Here is a 21,996-nt window from a genome sequence, read left to right as displayed (position 1 = left end):
CGTAGTAGCATCCACGTTCTCCAGCACCATCTCAGATTAATGCGAGCAGACTAGAGGCAGCACAGGATTTTAATTAAACTAATAACGTAAGTGAGACAAGTAGTAAACTGAAGAAAATGTCATTAAAAAAAAAATTCCTTTCCTTTCTCACTCTAACCTTCAACTGCATCTACAAGCAAGTAAATGAACAGGCAAACATAAACACAGACCGCATGGAACAGCCTTGACTACCTTCTGGACCAACACCTTTGCATCAGAAAATATCCCAAGAAAGCCCGAGAACTAATTACAAGGAGGAAAGAGCAGGGAGGAAATGAATGTAATTTAGATAGTAAACATCCGCACTTCTTTCCCACTTCTGAACTCCCAGGGAGTACGCCCTCCCTTTAACCTTCATCTTAAGCAAATATAAGGCAATGCAAACCAAGCCAGGGTCTCTGAAGCTTTTAGGATAATATTTATAACGATTTTTCCAAAAGCTGTCTGGCATATCATTTTTTGGAGTGGAATTCATTGACCTGATTGAATTTGAGGTGTGCTAGAAATATCCGAAGCCCACTCCCAACCCACCATAACAACAAACTGCTCCCTGTCCAGATGCCCTTATACGGCCAGACTTCCTATAAATCTGACAGCTCAGTGTATGCATTGCGTATGGGTCTTGGCACTGAGTCACATTCCTCCGGTATGTTTCCCTGGGAGCTCTGATTTCCGCTTTGAGGGCTGGCACAGACTCCTACTTGCTCTTATAAGAAAATGTCTATGACTGAAAGTTGAAAATGTGCAAGATTCCTTCTTTAAGTACACAAACACTCCAAAGTCTGGCCACTTTCCTGTCGTCCTGCCAGGTTTTCTCTATGTCTGATACCTGATCAAATAACCTTTTTTTAGGGGGGGAAAAACAACAAAAAACATAAGAGAAGGAATGTAGTACATCCACAGCTGAACATCTTACAAGACTTAACCAAACGACCTGCACAAGTGATGCCTGAGTAGACACACACATACCTTATATAGCTCTGTAAACAGGACTCAGTGGCCAACTTCATGAATTCCTCATTTAAAAAAAAAAAAAAGCCCTCTAAAAAAGCATTTGCTAGATAAACACTTGCTTACAAGACAAAATTAGTGCATCTTAGCCATTTTGCACACAAATTCAAAGACCTTTCTCTCCCAGTTCTAACCTGCCGTCAGTCAAAAGGGTTGGGTAAGTCAGAGTTGGACAAAGTTATAAGAAGCCACTATTTCCACTTTACCGCCCAGGTGCACACAAACATTTGCTGAGTCATTTATAATAGTGCAAGAATTCAGATCCCATGGCATGAGTTAAGGATGGAGCGTCAGCCTTTCCCTTTGAATTTCCTGGCACTTGATGGTCCCCATAACACAATATAAACATACTTTTGAGTCTGTGAATATCTTGGGTGTCTTCTCATTCTCTTTCTTTGCGTGTGTGTCTCTCCGTGTCTCTGTCTCTCTCTTTCTGTCACTTTCTTAATAATGATCTTTCATTTTAAACTCTTCAAAGGAATTTTGATCACAAAGCCTCAACCTAACCTTCTAATGCACAACATTATTTTTCTATTCTGAGATTCCATGTTCTATATATTTCAGTATATTTTCTCTTAGCCAATATTAAAATCATCCATTTGGAGCCTAACTATGGACTTTTTTGAGACTTCAGGGGACCATGTGAATTTTATAGTAAAACCAAATTCTTTTTATAATATGTTTTGTTATTTTTAACAACCCAGCAGAATGGTAGTATCCATGCTACATTTGTGGAGAAAAAGAAAATCAAGAAAGATGGCGGGGCAGGGGGCGGGGAGACATCAACTCCTAAGATTTCAATCCAGTTAATCATCATTAAATCCTGGGAAATAAAACATTCTCATTATCATCATTCTAATAATGTCAACTTAGAAATATGGCTCTTCCTTCCCTAAGATTTGTGAATGGCAGTTCTAAGAATATAAACCAGGTCACCTAACTGTAAGCCAGTCCAGCAATTTATCCCTTCCATGAATGAAAGTCTCCACTCTGCTGTACGTGAGGCCATTGGTGGTGGCTCTCAGACTCTCCAGGGCATTCAAAAATTCTCAACCATTCTCCCATCTACCTCACCCCTGCAAGCCACAAGAGATCACCACCGAACCCACATCCCACCTTAGGTGAGGCTCCAGCTTCACATCCCTACCCTTCCCCATCTACCACACCTTCCCAACCATTAGTGGTAGACATAATTCGGGGTTTAGGTCTTAAAAGATTTCACTGTGGCTTCCCACATATTTTGGACTTTTAAAATCATCCACGAGGGAAGAAAAAGTTGGGGGCCAAGTTGCCTTTAATACACATGTGGCTATTAACATAACTTGGAATGTTCTGTCTTTAAATAGGAACTTTTAGGCCTCTTCTCTTTGAGGAATGCTTGGAAAGAACACTAAATAACAATGTTGAAAATTCTTCCTGAGCTTCAGAGCCCCCCTCCTTGCGGGCCACTTATGCTGTGGATAGGCAACTACACTGTACCACATGGGCACGGCTTGGGGAGGTCATTGTGTACGGATGATGTGGTTGATGCTGAAGCTGGAGTGGTTCTTTTCTTCTTGGCTCTTTTTCAATACAGCGAATTGAAACATAAAAATGCCGCCAGTTTAAACAGGCTGTTTTCAAATTATAAATCCGTAGTGTTGCTTCTGAATGCTCATCTTTGCATCATAAACAGGTGTCTTTATCTTAAACCTATTTAGTGAAATATCAACAACTGAAATGAATTTACTTACTGGTAACACCAGTGTCAAATGATGTGGCAACACAACAGAAAAAAAAAAAAATGCCAGGGCCCTGAAATCACTCTTTTTACATATGGTAACTGGAATTATTAACAACAACAACAACAACAACAAAAAGCAGTTAAACAATAGATTCTAGATGAAGGCATGCTAAATTAAGGCTTTAGTGAAGCTAACTAGCAATAGTAAGATATGGAAATGTGCTTAGACTTTATTGGCCATATTTGACTTCTGTGCACAAGCAGAGAAAATAAAACCTGTTGTTTCCTTGACCTGATCTTACTCCACTAGGCTGCAGGCTCCTTGGATATTAAGAAGTCACAATTACTATTCATAGAAGTGTGGAGAGTTGTTACTAAACTATATTATTCACGGACACTCTTAGTTTATAACCAGAAATAATAGGGTACACTGTTCTTGTTATATTATCAGATTTTTTACTGCAAGACAAACCAAGTCCAATCCACATTCGAAGATTATAGGTTTTAGTATAAAAAAAAATCACTCATTTCTCAAAGACCCAAACTGTATTTAGAACACCCCAAGTAAACCCCAAGCTTCTTGCTGGCTCTCCTGTCTGGTTCCCCTCTCTTCCCAACACCCAGAACCTCTACCTGCTCAACACATAATCATTTGCTCTGATATAACAACAGACCCACTTTTCTGGAAATACTGACGCGCATTCATCTCTTTTTTTCCTCCCTATACCCCCAACAATAAAACTGTTACATATATTAAGAGAACACAAAGCAAGAGTGCTGGAAATCTCCCCCAGAAAACTGCATCCATAGTCTTGACCTCTGGCTTTGTTCTCTTTCTTGCCCCTCAATAGGCATCCAAACTGTTATCTCAAGTGAGAAAAGATCAAATTCCTACATCTCCAATATGGAATGTAGACTTTGCAGGTAGGCTTCTTGGGGATTTCAGCTGGTCAAAAGCAACTAACTCCTTTTCAGCTCTCTGAAGAGTGTCAAAGGCAGACAGCCTCTCAAATTAAAATATTATAAAAATAATAAAAAGGAGACCCTTCCGAATTTTTTAGGGATCCCTGCTGTTAGCCTCTTTGGCTACCTACCTCCTAAAAAGCATTTATGTCAGTGGGTAGAGCGGGAACAGCTATTAGAAACAGAAGGGAGTGGTATAAAAAAATAATAGTAATTGCTGATGTGTTCTTCAATGATATAAATCAGGAGTGGTGCGAAGAAGCAAGGGTTTTCGAAAAAAATCCTATTTGGTGCTGGAAATACTGAGCCTTTTTTTTTTTTTTTTTTTTTTTTGGTTAGCTGGAGTGTGCCAGCTTTTTCAGACGGGAGGAATGCTGAGTGTCAAGGGGTCAGGATCAATCCGGTGTGAGTTGATGAGGCAGGAAGGTGGGGAGGAATGCGAGGAATGTCCCTGTTTGTGTAGGACTCCATTCAGCTCATTGGCGAGCCGGGGCCGCCCGGAGCGTATAAAAGCCGCGGGCCGCCCGCCTCAGCCTCACACAACAACTCTTCCGGCGGAGAGGAGGCAGCCAGCGCAACTCCAGCCCCGCGACCGCCCGCCTCTCCCCACCCCGACGGCAGCCGCCCGGCCGACAGCTCCCAGACCTCAGCTCGGAGCGCCCAGGCACCCGCCTCCGGCCCGAGCCCGCGACCCAGCGCCCGGACCGCCGCCGCCCGCCGTCCGCCCCGCCCGCAGCGCCCACCATGTCCGCCGCCGGCCTGGGCCTGGGCCCCGTTCGCTGCGCCTTCGTGCTGCTGTTCGCCCTCTGCGGCCGGGTAAGCCCAGAGCCGCGCGGCGGCCGGCGCCGGGGGAGGGCGTGCGGGCGGGGCGGGGCCCAGGGCGCCGAGCGGCGTGCGCCCGCTGACCGCCCCCTCCCCCCCGCAGCCCGCCGCCGGCCAGGACTGCGGCGGCCCGTGCCAGTGTGCGGCCGCGCCGGCGCCCAGGTGCCCGGCCGGCGTCAGCCTCGTGCCGGACGGCTGCGGCTGCTGCCGCGTGTGCGCCAAGCAACTGGGCGAGCTGTGCACCGAGCGCGACCCCTGCGACCCGCACAAGGGCCTCTTCTGCGACTTCGGCTCTCCGGCCAACCGCAAGATCGGCGTGTGCACCGGTAAGAGCTGCGGCCCGCCTCCGGGCCCTAGTGTCCGGCCGCCGCCGCCCCCCCTCCCCGCCGGGGCCCTGCTCCCCGCGCATCCCCGACTCGCCTGCTGCTACCGATGCCTGACCCTTGCATCCCCCCGCCCCCTTGTTCCCTTCCTCTCCTTCAGCTAAAGATGGTGCCCCCTGCGTCTTCGGAGGAACGGTGTACCGGAGCGGAGAGTCCTTCCAGAGCAGCTGCAAGTACCAGTGCACTTGCCTGGACGGGGCGGTGGGCTGCGTGCCCCTGTGCAGCATGGACGTCCGCCTGCCCAGCCCTGACTGCCCCTTCCCGCGGAGGGTCAAGCTGCCCGGGAAATGCTGCGAGGAGTGGGTGTGCGACAAGCCCAAGGACCACACTGTGGTTGGCCCTGCCCTTGCCGGTGAGTTGAATCGGCCTCAAAGTCAGTGTTGTGATCCTGCCCCCCCCCCCCCCGGGGGCTGACTCCTAACTTTGCCAAGGGAAGAGGGAAATGTCTTATCCTGGCGTCTTACCTTGTGTTTGTGTGCCCTGCTCTCACAGCTTACCGACTGGAAGACACGTTTGGCCCAGACCCAACCATGATCCGGGCCAACTGCCTGGTCCAGACCACAGAGTGGAGTGCCTGTTCCAAGACCTGTGGGATGGGCATCTCCACCCGGGTTACCAATGACAACGCCTTCTGCAGGCTGGAGAAGCAGAGCCGCCTCTGCATGGTCAGGCCTTGCGAAGCTGACCTGGAAGAGAACATCAAGGTACATTTTCTGCTCCTATTAACTAATTTTCCTGGAATCATAATGGATAGGATCAAAGTTGGGTCTCACCGCCCTGGTTATTATAGACCTTTTATCTCCAAAAATATCTAACCATCGAGCTGTTTTGCTGGAATGAGATGTTGTGTAATAGGAACCCCCAGCTTTCCACTATGAAATTCTCCACCCTGTTAGTTAATTCAAGACATTCCAAGAGAGGCTATGTCTATTTTTGGGAAACTGGCAAATGAGACTCAAACTTCCTCTCCTCAAAATATAAACAAAAGTCAGACAACTTAAGACTAAAACACACAAGAGCTTGAAGAAAGCCACTCCCCTTAATAGAGTCATTGATTTTTTTTTTTTCCCTTCGGCTTTGTCTTCCTTAGAAGGGCAAAAAGTGCATCCGTACCCCCAAAATCACCAAGCCGGTCAAGTTTGAACTTTCTGGCTGTACCAGCATGAAGACCTACCGTGCTAAGTTCTGTGGCGTGTGCACGGATGGTCGGTGCTGCACCCCGCACAGAACCACCACTCTTCCTGTGGAGTTCAAGTGCCCCGACGGGGAGGTCATGAAGAAGAATATGATGTTCATCAAGACCTGTGCCTGCCATTACAACTGTCCCGGAGACAATGACATCTTTGAGTCCCTGTACTACAGGAAGATGTATGGAGACATGGCGTAAAAGCCAGGGAGTGTGAGAGACATTAACTCATTAGGCTATAACTTGAACTGATTCACATCTCATTTTTGTGTAAACATGATTTCAGTAGTGCAAGTTATTTAAATCTGTTTTTCTAACTGGGGGGAAGAAAAAGTCCCACCAAATTCAAACTATTGTGCCATGTGACCTTCAAATAGTCTATCAACCCAGACACTGGTTTGAAGAAAGTTAAGACTTGACAGCGGACTACATTAGCACATAGCACCAGAATGTATACTGAGGTGTGGCTTTGGGAGCAGTGGGAGGGCACCTGCAGAAACGATTGTCATCTTAAAGTAGCATGTGCCTGCTCTTTGGAGTGTAATTGAAAAGGAAAACTTTGGCATGCTCACTGACCTTCAGCGACAGCTAGGATGCGCGTTCTCCAGGCTTCCTGAGGCTGGGTCAAGTTCTTCTTTAAGTCAGAACAGCAGATTCCGCTCTGACATTCTGATTTGAATGATACTGTTCAGGAATCAGAATCCTGTCTATTAGACTGGACAGCTTGTGGCAAGCGAATTTGCCTGTAACAAGCCAGAATTTTTTTTTTATTGATACTGTAAATATTGTGTGTGTATATATATATATATTTGTACAGTTATCTAAGTTAATTTAAAGTTGTTTGTGCCTTTTCGTTTATGTTTTTAATGCTTTGATATTTCAAATGTTAGCCTCAATTCTGAACACCATAGGTAGGACGTAAAGCTTGTCTGATAATTCAAAGCATGAAATGGATATTCAAATGGAAATTCTGCTCATCAAAACAGACTGTTTACTGAATATGAGGCAGTGATGTCCTTGGAAGTCTGATCTGTCAGTTTGAAATGTGGTAGCCTCACTATTAATGAACAAATGGCCTTTATGAAAACGCGAGTGGCTTTGTATAGCTGATCAGTTTTTCCACCTGGAAGCATTTGTTTCTACTTTGACTATGACTGTTTTTTGGACAGTTTACTTGTTGAGAATGTGACCAAAAGTTACATGTTTGCACCTTTCTAGTTGAAAATAAAGTATATATTTTTTCTATAAAATGTGTGGCTATTCACTTACTCTTCTAAATATTTGAGTTTTCTTGAGTATATAGGGGAAGCTTTTATTTGTCTTAAAACAATTCATCTATAATTTTTTAAATCTCTTATATATACTGATAAATTGGTTAATCAGTTCAATAGAATTTTACATAAACCTATTTCACACTGAATCAAGTGTCACAGACTTGCAGGCATACATAGTGTGTGTGTGTGTATATATATATGTATATATATACATAGTATGTGTGTGTGTGTGTGTGTGTGTGTATACAGAGTACATGGGCATTTTTTGTTACCTTCACAGTACTTTATAGACATTTAAATTCAATTTACTTTGGATAACTAGTCAAACCCCTATTGGTTACACTTGGTCTTGTTTACATTTAATACCCCTGGCCATTGCAGGCATTTAATTTACAACCTTTCACATCACAAACTAGTCTATGTGCCTTATACATAGGAAAGGTTTTAACTATTTTTTGAGTTTGTATGCTCTACTATAGATCTATTTCTGAACTTTAATAATTTCACTGCTAAATCTGCGAAGTATAAAATCTGTATTTAAATGGAACCATTTGATAAGTTGCATTTTTGTATAATTCTGTTTTCAGTTGCCATGATAACCAATCACAAATAGATGATGGCCTAAGTAGAAAAGGGGCATAATTTCTATTAACATTAGTAGAAATTTGTCTTAAAAGCAACATCTCCATTGCCCTAAGCTTTGGACTATCAGCTTTCAAGATCAATAGCTTACCAAGTAGTTGGTACGTGACAAAATGAAATTGTTCAGGAGGCCTGGAAATGATACTGGACCTAGCCAGGCCTCTTCCAAAAAGTCAACTGAAGTAAGTGGCAAACAAAAATATTCCAAAGACAACTGAAAGCACAGTTTTCTCCAGATCAGTATAGCTGTGGATTGGGGGGGGGGGGGGGTTGCAGACAAACTAACCCATCACAGGGTGATTAGCAATGTTGTAGTGCCCATGTCATTCCAAGAGACGAAAATAAAGACTAGTTCTACAAACAGTGTCCATGCCACAAACCAAAGGGAAAACTTCCCGTGTTCAAAATGTGCAAAGTATTTCGGCCAAAACACTGGACTTGTAGGATACACCCACATTCGTATATAGCAACACTGTCGGCAGCTGAACGCCACTTCCCCAAATAAACCCACATGTACACACACACACAAACACACTGGCTAGTCCACATGTTCTTTCTGTCAATATACTTCTAGATGCAAAGATGAAGGGCCATGGTAAATGAGCCTGAGTGTTCTATATATTTTTTTAAGATTTTATTTATTTATTTGAGAGAGAGAGAACACAAGCAGAGGGATGGGTGGAGGGAGAGGGAGAAGCAGACTCCCAGCTGAGCTGGGAGCCCGACACTATGGGGCTCAATCCCAGGACCCTGAGATCATGGCCCAAGCCAAAGGCAGATGCTCAACCGACTAAGCCACCCAGCCACACCGAGCCTGAGTGTTTTAAAAGAATTTGAGAATTCTGGGAAGATAGAAGTAGTAACAGAAGCATAGATTTTAGATTTTTCAATTTTCCACATAAAAACAGAGTAACTATATTGCAACATCAAAATCCCATGGACAATATTTACAACAGAATTAGGTGGCAAGGCATCCCTTTAATCCTGAAACGTTAGGGGGAGAAAATCATCAACCGCCACAAGATGTACACTGTGTCAGCATATGTGTGGGAACAAAGAGATGCAACAGGATATCTGATACTTCTGAGAAGAGAGCTCCAAAGCAACCAACAGTGAAGTGTGGGAGACCAATTTGAGGGTAGGGGTTCTGCCCAGTCAAATAAATCTTACAAACCAGAGTTCTCTCCCACGGGAGCATTCCATGCTCGTGGGAATGGAATCAAAATTGAGCAGATGAGAGACAACAAAGACATTGAAAGAGAAGGTCTAAGTAAAAATGAGGAGAGAAACAAAGGTTCAAAGTCTGAGGAAGTAAAGCCGCCATATTTATAAAATCACAGGAAAACAACAAAAGAGGGATGTCTGTGAAGTTCGAAAAGCTGTCTAAACCAAGCGTCCTTACAGAACAAAGTTCAAGAAAACTAATTTCACGTAAAAAATAGGAAAATGAAACTATCAAAGCCAAATCCCATACATTATTATAGGAAAATAATAAAGGGCAGAATAAATCCTTACAGATAATAAGAGCATGTCAGAAATACATGCCCAGAAAACACATCAAAACTGTATTATTTCAAAAGAACATTAAAAGAATGAGAGTAGACATAAATGATAAAAAGGAAACAACTAATGACATAAAACAGCAACATCATGTCAGAGTTAGTAAAACTTAGAAATATGTTGATAAAACTCAGGAAGGAATTGGAAATTAAAAAAAATATCAAACAAGAAGGAACACAGGAGTGAATAAATACCACAGATAATTAAGAGGAATAGATGGTTAGGAGGAGGAGGGAAATTTTTTAAATAAAAAAAAAAGAATGAAAGTGTTTCAAGAAAAATTGATATATATTGTAGATAAACAAAGAAGATCTAACATATGGATAGTAGGAGTTCCTGGAGAAGACAACAAAAGCTATAGGTCAAGAAGACTTTACTGAAATAAAAAGTGATTTGAAAGCACATATTGAAAGAGCGTGCCATGTACCTAATAAAACCCACCAACACCAAGATATATTCTAGTAAAATTTCTGAAATATAAAGAAAAAGGGAAAATCACCAGAACATCTAGGCAAAGAGAACATGAATCTTTTAAAGTAAAAGGAAATTAACTCATAATCAGACTTTTTGACAGCAACACTTTATTTATTTATTTGTTTGTTTGTTTGTTTGTTTAAGCAATGCTTTATACCAAAAAATTGGATTAACATTTAGGATACTCAAAGAAAGAAAATGTGAATTAAAGAAATTTTATCCTCCAGAACTGACATTCAAGACAGACAAATTGACAAAAACATGCAAGAATTGGGGTGCCTGGGTGGCTCATTTGGTTAAACAGCCAACTCTTGGTTTCAGCTCAGTTCATGATCTCAGGGTTGTGAGATCGAGCCACGCATCTGGGCATGGAACCTGCTTGGGAGTCTTTCTCTCCCTCTCCCTCTGCCCCTTCCCTGACCATTCTCTCTCTTTCTAAAAAAATAAATAAGTAAAATAAAATACAAATAAAACATGTAAGAATTTGCAACATTTTGTTCCTGTGGGCCCTTTCTGAAAAACCCTATTAGAGAAAAAGCTCAGACAACAAAAATATCTCAGAGATACTAATATAAAAACTAATATAAAAACATCAAATATAGCTTATTTTGAGGGCTAAGATTCAATGAAGGTTAAAGAGGAGAACACATTGTGTACAGGGCTATACAGCATGTTTTGACAGCATAGAATGCAGCCACATAGGGTGGGGGAGAATGGACATAGCGGACACCTCCCCCCAAATATTTAACTGCTTTTACTGGTGGTGGTGGTATTGTTATTCAGAGACTGTTGGGTGTATAATATGGGACAAAGCAAGCGAGCCATTATGGATATTCTAATTCTATCACTAGTGTTGGTGAGTACTGGGATTCCTAGTGAGGAAGTCACAAAATACAGATATAATATAAAAGTGGTTAGGTTAAATTCCGTATTTCTTAATTTGAACTAGAAATATCAGCATAAACTTATGATGTATTTTATCTCCTAACACACACACACACACAAACACACACACACACACATTTTTTTCCTACATCCACTCCCTGAAAAGACTGAGATATAACAACAACTCAAGAGGAATAAGCATTCCTAGGCCACTATCGTGCTCTTGAAATACTATTTTCCACTAAAAGAAATTAAGGCTTCTTGGAGAATGGCTTATTCCAGGTCTAGCACAAGGAATGTGTAAGATAAATACATTTCATCAGGGATTATCTTTTCATATTGGATAAAAATGAAGCTAAAAAGGACAGTTAAGACCATTTCAAAAAGGTACAGGAGGCAAATTTAAAAGACTCCTATTAAAGATGGGGCAATTTAGGGCGCCTGGGTGGCTCAGATGGTTAAGCGTCTGCCTTCGGCTCAGGTCATGATCCCAGTGTCCTGGGATCGAGCCCTGCATCGGGCTCCCTGCTCAGCGGGGAGCCTGCTTCTCCCTCTGCCTCTCTCTCTCTCTCTCTGTGACTCTCATGAATAAATAAATAAAACATTTAAAAAAAAAAAGATGGGGCAATTTGGGGCGCCTGGGTGGCTCAGTTGGTTAAGCGTCTGCCTTTGGCTCAGGTCATGATCCCGGGATCCTGGGATCGAGTCCCGCATTGGGCTCCCTGCTCAGCGGGGAAGCTTCTTCTCCCTCTACCCCTCCGCCCTGCTTGTGATCTCTCTCTCTTTCTCTCTCTCTCAAATAAATAAATAAAATCTTTAAAAAAAATAAAATAAAGATGGGGCAATTTGAGTGGCTGTAAGGATAAGAATTGCAGTACATTAAGATCATCAACTGTCCTTAAATTTTTAGTTCATTCTGATAGTTAAAGAAAAACACCTAATTGGTGAACTGAGAATGACAGAGAATCTATTTATTATACACAAGCTCTCTGATGATTTAAGTATCAGACTTTTGGTACTCTACACATTTCACAGTGCTCAGAAGCACTCAGTCCAATCTGTACCAACCCCAGACGTAATTCCAAGATGACTTTTAAAAGAAATAAATCTCTTAATTTATGGTGATCATCTCATGATGGTTAGTTTAAAGTAATTTTATATTCTTTTAAAATAATCTTCTGTATTTTTCCAAATTCTCAGACATGAACACACATGATTTTATAATTAGAAAAAGATTTTTAAAATCTTTCAAAAAAATAAAATAAATCTTTCATCTCCTTACTAAATCATAGCAGAGAATGTAACAACATGTGTTTGAAGTTTTCATGATTTGGGATTTAATGAACTGTTCACGATATATAAATAAATAAATGGCTTAGCTATTCAAGCCACTATTCCTTAATTAGCTGTGTTCCTAGGAGCATGTGCAACACGCATGTAACCTCTAGAGAATCCACATATATTCATACATATCAATGTATTTTCATACCTCATTCTCCCATGCCACAAATAAAATCATGGAAGATTTTTCTTCATTAAGTTTTTAATAACTATTCTTTACCTCACGAATCATAGTGATTATATATAGACTGTTGCTAAGACTAAGAATAAACAGTGTAAAATATATCCTTAAAATACTAAATCAGATTCCAAATCCAAATACAGGATCCAAAGAAATAGACATGAAGACCCATCTTTGATATCAGATGTTTAAAGATAGTGAAAAAAGAGGAAGAAATGTCAAGTTAGTAAGAAATATTATTGATTAATTAGAATTTACATGTCAAGAACACAAAGCATATCATGACTTGCATTAGTTCAACAAATGCTAACAGTTTTTGTCAGCACAGTGAACGTATGTAATTCAGACCAATATAATAACTGGAAAACTGTATGTCAGTATCTACTAGAGCCAAATATATAACTACCTATGACACAGTAAACTTTCACTCTTAGATATAAATCCAAGAGAAATGAACAAAATGCATAAACAAAATTCTCAAAGCAGTTCTATCCATCCCAAAGCTGAAAACAACCCAAATGTATATCAACAGGAAGATGGATACAATGTAGAATATTCATACAGTGGAATAATATACATCAGTAAAAGAAGAACCACTGACATTATGCCGAATGAAAGAAGCCAAATACAAAAGTCTGTATACTGTATGATTTCATCTATATGACACTGAAGAATAGGGAACACTAATTAATGGAGATAGAATTCAGAATAATGGTTACTTTGGAAGGGAGCATGAGAAAATTTGTTACACATTTATGAATATAGATCTCAATTAAAAGATCTAAAAATTAAGTAAATAAATTCAAACACCTTTTTAAAGGAAGATTGTCAAAACATTAAAAAAGGATTACCTAGGGGTTATTTTTTCCACCTTTATAGTATTCTAGATTTTCAAAATTGTTTACAAAGAATAATTATACTTTATAAACAGAAAAAAATGTAAATCCAAAATGAAACTAGTGAATAGAAACTGTGGAAGTATGAAATTGATGTTTATTTAATGGGACTCAATAAACATTATTTAATTTTATTTATTTATTTTTTAAAAGATTTTATTTATTTGACAGAGAGAACACAAGCAGAGAGAGAGAGGGAGAAGTAGGCTCCCTGCTGAGCAAGGGGCCCGATGTGGGCCTCGATCCCAGGACCCTGGGATCATGATCCGGGACGAAGGCAGCCGCTTAACTGACTGAGCCACCCAGGCGTCCCAACATCATTTAATTTTAGAGCACAAGATTTCAAGGAATCTGGAGCTCCATGTGAAAAGTAACATCTCACTATGTAAGTTCTACTTTAACAATAGGAGTTATCAACACATTACATTATGTGCATGTGCATTTCAACAGGATACAGCAGGCAAATGGATATAAAATACTACTTTTATGAAAAACAAAAACTGGTCTTATCCATACCACCTTTACCTAATTAAAACAAGCAAAACCAAAAAACTAGAGACACCAGTTCATGAAGCATCCTGGGGCAGAGCAAAAGCCAAAAGAAGGGAAAAGGAGGTAATACTTTTAATAAGTTTTATTCATATGTGAATAAACCAAAATTTCAAACCAAGTGCAGCTGTCTATTTTTTAAAAATCATTACTCTGCATAGACTCAGTTTCATACAAGAAAGTAGGCTTTACGAATATCACTTAGGGTATCGGGGTCCTTTCCCTGAAATGACTGGACTATAAAATAAATACTATAGTAATTACATATTTAGTCTAATTAATAAAGAAAAAGGGAATAATAATAGGGTCCCTGAATCTAATTGGTTGAGAAACACCTGTAGTCATTATCTTGCATTTTCAAGTGACTTCTAGTCAATCATCATCATCATCATGAAAATAATATACAAAACACAGGAAGTATCCAAATCTACATGCTGATATGATGGGTGCTATACAAAAAAAAGTTAGAATTTAGGAAACACAGACAAATTTAACACAAAACCATATATAATCCAAAATTCAGTAGAGTAATTTGAATTGATAAATTGGGATCAAAATTTTGAATTCAATTGCCCATATGAAAAAAGTTTGAATTTATACATCTTCATTCACTGTTAGCAATGTTTTTCAATCCAACTGATACTGATTTATTCTGTTCAGGATTGAAGTTCTTTAAAATGAAAACCCTTAGCATTAAAAATAAAAGATAAACTATCGTCTTTTTTCAGATGTTCTTTTATATCATTCCAGAGGATTTTTTTTTAACGAGAATAAACCCAACTCAGTTTTTTTTTCTCCCCACTCCGAATTCCTCTCTAGCTAAATTTTTTTCTGATTCGTGATCAGTATTTCTTACACTCTTACTAGTGAGGTATTATAAAGTACCGAAAATGGCATTAAATCCAAGGGTTTAGGAAAATTTTTCTACATGACTGCTTTTTTTGTTGCATTTTATTTATTTGTTGATTTTTAAAACTTCATCCATAATTTCAGCTGATGAATCCCAGTGTGAAGATTCTTTCATGTCATTCATAATTTTTAACTCGGGGTTAATAGGCAAGTTTGTATATTTATGTTGAGAAACGCTAAAACTTCTGGGGCAATTTCCAGGACTGTGTTTGCATAGATACCTCAACATAGAGACATGGTGGGAGAAGGGAAGCATGTGGGGCATGAACCAGACTCTATGGTTTCATGGGGTTTGGGAGGGAGCTGTGGGCTTTATAGTGTGACTTTTAGGAGATAAACTTCTAGAGAAGATGGGTCCTCCTGGAGCTCTGGGAAAAGTCAGTTCATGTGTTCTGCCTCGGTAATTAGCAAAAGAAAGTGGGAAAGGCAGCAGAAACAGCATCCTGAGTGCTATTATACACACTCTTGGTTCATTCATACAATATTGGTGGCTTTCATTGTTTTTTGGTATGAGTTTTTGTCAATTTTCCACAATCTGTTGTGGAAGTCTTTGTGTCACACTATTCCAAACATGGTATGGTTGTCTCGTGACCTCCTACACACAGAGACTGTTCAGCTAACTGGAGTACACAGTGGACCCCACGATGAGAAAAGACACATCAGTCTTTCAAGCCAGAAGCCCAGCATCTCCACGCGTGGGATTCTTCTACCAGAGGTATGTAGAGTAGCCAGTGAGGATGCAAAGAACTCTGAAAGAACAGCGTGGCATTATAACTGCCCCTAAAGCCTTAATAGGCAGCCTATTAAGACCTGGCCTTGAGGAATGATGCTGGCAGTCTAATGTTCCCATTAGCCACTGAGGGAAACCAGGAGCTTTTTTGAGAAGTTCTTTAGGATTCAAGTCCTTTGAAATTTAACTCTTTAGGTTTTAATGGGATTCCAAGGAAATAGCAGTCAGGAGCCACCGGCGATCACTTGGAGCAGTGTTCACCAGCAGCAAGCTCTGCTGAGCCGTACTGCCACTGGTTAGGACCTGTGACAATATGGGTGGCCACTGGAAGGTGCTGCTATGGAAACTCATGCTAACCACTGTTGGAAGTAGTGGCTAGAGGAAACTATCATTGCCAAGAACAACAGCCAAGAGGCTCTACTGGGAGATGTTGACTGGAAGCACCACTGGGTGTCCCTAATAGAGAGCTATGTCTGGGATCATCTACCTGAGTTTGGGGAGAGGAGGTGGTTTGTTTTGTTTACACATGCTTAGCTGAATCATCTTGATGTTAAGGGAAAAAAGGAGTACTATCGGTCTTATTGTGCTCTAAACTAAAAGCATCATAATTTCCCTCAAGACCAGCTCCTCCATGTGATTCTGTATTTCTATTAATAGCACTATTAATCTACTTGCTTCCCAAGTGTAAACACTCCGTTATCATGGCATCCTCCATTTCCCTTCTACCCACGCTAAAATTTTTTAACTTCTGTTTATAAATCCATTTGAAGGCAAAGTAGTCTCAGACCCAAACACAGCGGGCTCCATGCTTTTCTGAGTTTCACCTCCAGGAGGTCTCTGAATATTGAAGGAAAATCCCCTCTTGTTTCATTCAGAGGAAAGGGAAAATAAACCATTTTTAAATACACCAAAGCACTCTCTTCCTCTTAACAAGGCCAGCCTTCTGGAGAAATTATTTTACCAGAGCCTAGCCTACTGGGGATTTGTCAGAACCTAACCTACCTAGAGAAAGATAAATACCTAACTCCAGAATCCTCTAGCTATGTGGCCACACCTAAGGACTGAAAAACAAAAACTGAGAAGTATTGGTGAAGTTCACAGGGGCACAAGCTCACCAAAGGACTGAGACCTAATCATAGGTCTATAGACCTAACTATAGAATGCTTCCCCTCCCCCTACACCCTATGACTATCTTACTAAAGGCTTATTTACTGTAGTTCCTTTTATTCAATACATCATGTGTACCTTTCAACAAAAAATTATAAATCATAGGGCACCTGGGTGGCTCAGTCAGTTAGGCATCTGCCTTTGGCTCAGGTCAAGATCTCAGCGTCCTGGGATGGAGCCCTGCATCGGGCTCTCTGCTCAGCGGGGAGTCTGCTTCTCCCTCTCCCTCTCCCTCTGTGCTCTCTCTCTCTCTCAAATAAATAAATAAAATCTTAAAAAAAAAATACCAATGTCTGCTCTCAGACTACAATGGAATTAAACTAGAAATCAGTAATAGAAAGCTAGCTAGAACATCCCCTAGTACCTGTAGATTCAACAATACACTTCTCAATAACACATGGGTCAAAGAAAAGAAATCTCAAGAGAAATTTTAAAATATTTTGCACTAAATGACTAAGTAGAGCTTCCTGAAGAGCCCAAGTAGTCACTGGGTAGTTCTGTCACTTCTGCCCCTTCTCTAACCTCTCAGATGCTTCAGTGAGCAGTGGAAACTGCTGAGGTCTTTCTTTTCTCTCTCTGACGGCTTCATAAACTGATACTGGGATGGTCTTTTCTCCATCGTATTTCACCTTGATGGTGAAAGCTACTTCAGCAAGGTATCCTGTCTTCACAAATCTCTAGACAAAAAGTAGGTACCAATCTCTATTCACATGCTTCCCAACTGAAAAAATTCTAAACCATCTCCCAACTTTCCATGACCATCATTCTTATCCCAGATCTCACTATTTTTGCCAGCGATACTTGTTTGGGACTGCTAATTAGTTTTCCCGTTCCTCCACAATTCTCCTTCATTACGGCCACCAGCTTAGCATCTCTGGTCCCATAAGTTTGATGCTCCAAAACAGGAAGCAAAACTCATTGTCAAGGTAAACACCATCCTTTCAACATGGCATTCATGATCTTCTACAAATTGATATCAAAGGACCTAGTCAGAATAATCTCCTGTTACTCTTGTACACTGCTTATGCCAAAACCCAAACTGGACTTACTTGTATTTCCCAAATAGTTTCATTCTGACTCAATCTAGTCCCTCTAACTGCAAAATTCTTTCACTGCTCCTTCCATAACGTGTGTGCATACACTTACGTACACATTTTTTTATCCCAAGGTTTTATTTAAACTCCAGTTAACATACAGTGTAATATTAGTGTCAGGTATGGGATTTAATGATTCATCACTTATATACAACACCCAGGGCTCATCAAAACAAGTCCTGTCCTTAAAACCCATCACCCATTTAACCCATCCTCCCTGCATATATTTATATATAAATCAACCCTAACCACCTTTTAAGCTCTTCCCAGAAGTCACTTCCATGAATCCTCTCACCTTCAATGCCCCTTTTTCTTTTAAACGTTCTACCAAATGCTCTGCTTATAACTGTGTTATGTCACTTATGTCAATTTTATCCATCGTCTAGTTCTTTGCTGTCCAGACGGTAGCCATAGACACATGTGGCTATTAAATTTGAGTAAATTAAAATTAAATAAGATGTGAAATTCAGGTTCTTTGTGACACTAGCAATATATCAAATGCTCAGGAACAACATGGGGCTAGTGGCTTCCATATTGGATGATACAGATGGAGAACACTTTCATCATCTGTGAGCACAGCCAGCTTTACCCAAAGAACCTAGGCTAAAAGCTGGGGGATGATGGTTCCACCAATGCAGGGATCAGCTGTCTTTTTCTGTAAAAGGCCCAATAATAAATACTTCAGCCTTTGTGGGCCATACAGTTTCTGTCTATTCAACTCTGCCATTATAACTTAAAAGCAGTCATGGACATTACATCAACAAATAGGGATAGCTATGTACCAATAAATATTTCTTTACAAAATAAGGAGATGGGCCAGATTTTGCCTACAGGCCGTAGTTTGCCAAATCCTGCACTCAAGAGAAACTGAGGACAATTATGTACTCAGGATGGTAGTCAGGCAACCGAAACAAATACAAACAACAAATGTCCACTGCATGCGTAGCGTCGTATAGATATGCCTGTTTTTCTGGGTCTTTGAACCATCTTTTCCTTTATAATGAGAATCTTAACAGATAACTTTCGGGAGCCTGCTTTTTTCCCAAGTTTGCCTGCATCCAAATTAAAATGGTCTACTGAGTATCCAGTGGCTCTTGCAACTCTTGGAACTCAGGAGAAAAAGTGACAGCCATCACGTTAACAAGCCCGTGGGCAGTAGCAGCTCCAGCAAAAAATGATTTGCCTCTAGACTACAACAATTTGATATGCTAAGACATGTAATATCCCCCCCTCGGCTTCCTCCAGATAATCTGCTTCTTTCCCAATCTTTCCCATGACAGGTAATGGTACTGCCTTTTACCTAATCATACAGGTCAAAAGCTGAAGTGTCACCCTTGACTTTTTTCTGCTCACACTGCAGAGCGAGCCAGTCTGCAAGTTCTATATCCAAATTACACTGAATCTGACCCCTTCTTCATACCTTCACTGCCACAACTCCTCTCCATGTCACCACAGACCCTCTCCTAGGTTCCTCCAAGAACCTCCCCATTGGTCTCCCTTCTGCTTGCTCTTCTACTATCCTTTCTCTATTCAGCAGTGAGAGTGATCTTTCTCAAGCATAAATCTTCCCATGGCTTCCCATTAGAATAAAATCCTAATTCCTTAGCATAGTTCACAAGGCTTTCATGATCTAGACTTTCTCAATCTTCCCAGTAACATTGTCTTCTTCCATTCCAGCAATGTTGCCTTCTGGCCATCCATTAAATGCTCTGAGCTCAGCCCTGTTTCACGGCTTTTGAACTTTCCATTCCCTCCACGTAGGCAGACCTTTTCCCAAGAATTTCTAAATCCACCAGAACAGGGTGTTCTCTTATTCTCCACCATATCTGTAGGGTAGAGAACAGTACTTGAGATAGTCAATAAATGTTTTCTGAATGAATGAATAAAGAGAATATGGTAAGACAAATGAGGGCAGATATATAGACAATGGGATGATGTAAAAATGTGCCGATTAGTGCAATAGCTCCAAGGTTCCAAAAGACAGACAATCTCTCTGTTTAGTTTCACTGGTGCCTGGTCAGATGGCTACATTAAGAAAACTTAAAAGTAGCATTCACTGGATCCCTAAAAATAAACCAGAAACAACAGCAACAAATCTTTGTAGTTGCTACTTTGCTGTGATCCATGAAAGGCTGTGTTCTCCGAGTCAAAGTATTTCATTTATCTAGAGTTCAAAGAAGAACAGCTTCCCACTATAGAGAAATAAGGACCGTGCTAAAGTAAGCCATTGGGAAATGAGCTGATTTAATTAATGCTGATTTTCTCAGAAGTGCAGAAAGAATTTTGCAAAGAATTCCTAACACTAGCAAAATTGGCAACAAAAAATGTTTCACACTTGTAACTGAAAAACATAAAATGCTTACGTCAGTAAATCCCAAAAGATGTCATTAGGGACAAATAAGTACCTTTACTGGCCATTGAACCAGCTCCATGACGTCACTCCCGGTGGCCCGACACGGCCTGTTGTGGCTGCGTGACATGGGTGGCACAGGGATTAACTTTAATGTTAGCTTTCTAATTCGGTGCTAATTACTGTAAAGTATGCACAGCATAATTATGGAGACAGTGGGACATGCTGGTTTTCTTTATTGCTGATTAATGCAAAAATCTTTTTTCTTTTTTTTTTCAAATTAGACCAATGAAAGGACCATGAGAATAGCCTTCTCTCTCTCTCTCTCTCTCTCGGGGGAGCTTTCTTCCTGAACAGCCGCATTAATCAGCTCTCCTGGAGTGACAAACCAACCCCAAACCTCACGGCTTGTAACAACAAAAGTTTATTTCTTGCACAATTCCGTGTTAGCAGCTGTACCTCAGCAGGCGTAGCTTCGGTCTCAGGTGCCTTCTCATGCCAGGAGCAGCGCCACAACATCATTATCAGGCTGAGGGTGAGGACAGGGGACAGCCTGCTCCCACAACGGCCCTTCAAGCTGTTGCTTGGACGTGGCATTCGTACTTCCATTGGCCGGAGCAAGTCACGTGGCCAAGCTGACACGGGCAGGAAGTGCCTTCTGCCCATTGGCGGACTCAGCCAGTTACCTGGCAATGGGCGGGATGGATACACACCCTACGGGGAGGGGAGCAACTCGGCGGAGACAATAACGCAACCTACCCGGAGAAGCAGTAGCATGGTCACCCTAAGTTACCTTCCCCGGATTGACTACGCTGAATTTCATAAAGTTGGAGCTTCTAAAGCCTCCTACAGGTTTTAACTCCGTAATTAAATCCTTGATCTTGAGCTCCATTCTCTTCCTCTGTTCAATTCTGTTCTCCCATGCGGAACAAGGATTTAACCCATCTCTCTTTTGTAGACTATACTACCAACCTACTAGGTACCAGACCCACTTGTCGTCTTATGTAATCCTCTGTGAATTCAAATAAATGGAAGTCTGAGAGGCTAGTGAAGTTGCCAAATTTCTCACTGCTAGAAATTGATATGTCCACGATGTGAATTCCACTGACTTTCCAACACATCATACTGCTACTCTGTGAAGTTGCCTTGTCCAGGAAAGGGAAAGGCTGAGAATTGGCTGGGTGGAGAGCAGTTTCCAGGGTCATTTTAAGGCCTTGGTAGGCTCTGAATTCTTTTACTGTGGAGGCTCCTCTCTGCATCATATAAAACATATCAAAACAAACCCTCAAAACACATCAAAACAAACCCACACTAACTATAATTTTCGGCTATAAATTTTTTTGAAAGGATGTTTATAATTTTACTTTTAAAATTATTTGGCTACAGGTAGCATTTGACTTATGGTTGGCTATGATTTGTTAGCTATTACTATGTATACTTAGGAAGTATTTCAAAGTAAGAAATCCCAACTTCCAAAATTCTATTCAAATGCAATGAAATTTATATAAATACTAAAATTGACAAGACAGTTGACATACTGTTATATTTGTAGATTTTAATTAAACATTTATTACTTTCAATTTTCTAGGTTTTTTTTTTAAGACTTTATTTATTTATTTGACAGAGAGAGACACAGCGAGAGAGGGAACACAAGCAGGGAGAGTGGGAGAGGGAGAAGCAGGCGTCCTGCTGAGTAGGGAGCCCGACCCAGGGCTCGCGATCCCAGGACCCTGAGATCATGACCTGAGCCAAAGGCAGACACTTAACAACTGAGCCACCCAAGCGCCCCTAGTTTTTTTTGTTTTTGTTTTTGTTTC

At 40.8% G+C, this 21,996-nt stretch overlaps 1 protein-coding gene and 1 long non-coding RNA gene across 2 annotated transcripts in view; one reads left to right on the top strand and one right to left on the bottom strand.

Moving 5' to 3' along the window:
- LOC118000781 overlaps window positions 1-5,479 on the bottom strand; it is a 141,242-nt gene extending 135,763 nt beyond the window's left edge. The window contains exon 1 of the long non-coding RNA XR_004676556.1: window positions 5,406-5,479. This is a non-coding gene — a long non-coding RNA (uncharacterized LOC118000781). The remainder of the gene's footprint in view (window positions 1-5,405) is intronic.
- On the top strand, window positions 4,271-7,372 carry CCN2 (cellular communication network factor 2). Its single transcript, XM_034990659.1, has 5 exons — window positions 4,271-4,552; window positions 4,662-4,884; window positions 5,042-5,293; window positions 5,434-5,645; window positions 6,032-7,372. Exons 1-5 carry the CDS (start codon window positions 4,481-4,483, stop codon window positions 6,326-6,328), a joined length of 1,056 nt encoding a protein of 351 aa, XP_034846550.1. The 5' UTR covers window positions 4,271-4,480; the 3' UTR covers window positions 6,329-7,372.
- Window positions 7,373-21,996: the final 14,624 nt, after the last annotated feature.

The sequence above is a fragment of the Mirounga leonina genome, unplaced genomic scaffold (genome assembly GCF_011800145.1).
Source record: "Mirounga leonina isolate KUSES-001 unplaced genomic scaffold, KU_Mleo_1.0 Mir_53, whole genome shotgun sequence".
NCBI classification, from domain to species: Eukaryota; Metazoa; Chordata; class Mammalia; order Carnivora; family Phocidae; genus Mirounga; species Mirounga leonina.
The sequence above is the reverse complement of the archived record's forward strand: the minus strand, read 5'-3'. Positions and strand labels throughout refer to the sequence as shown.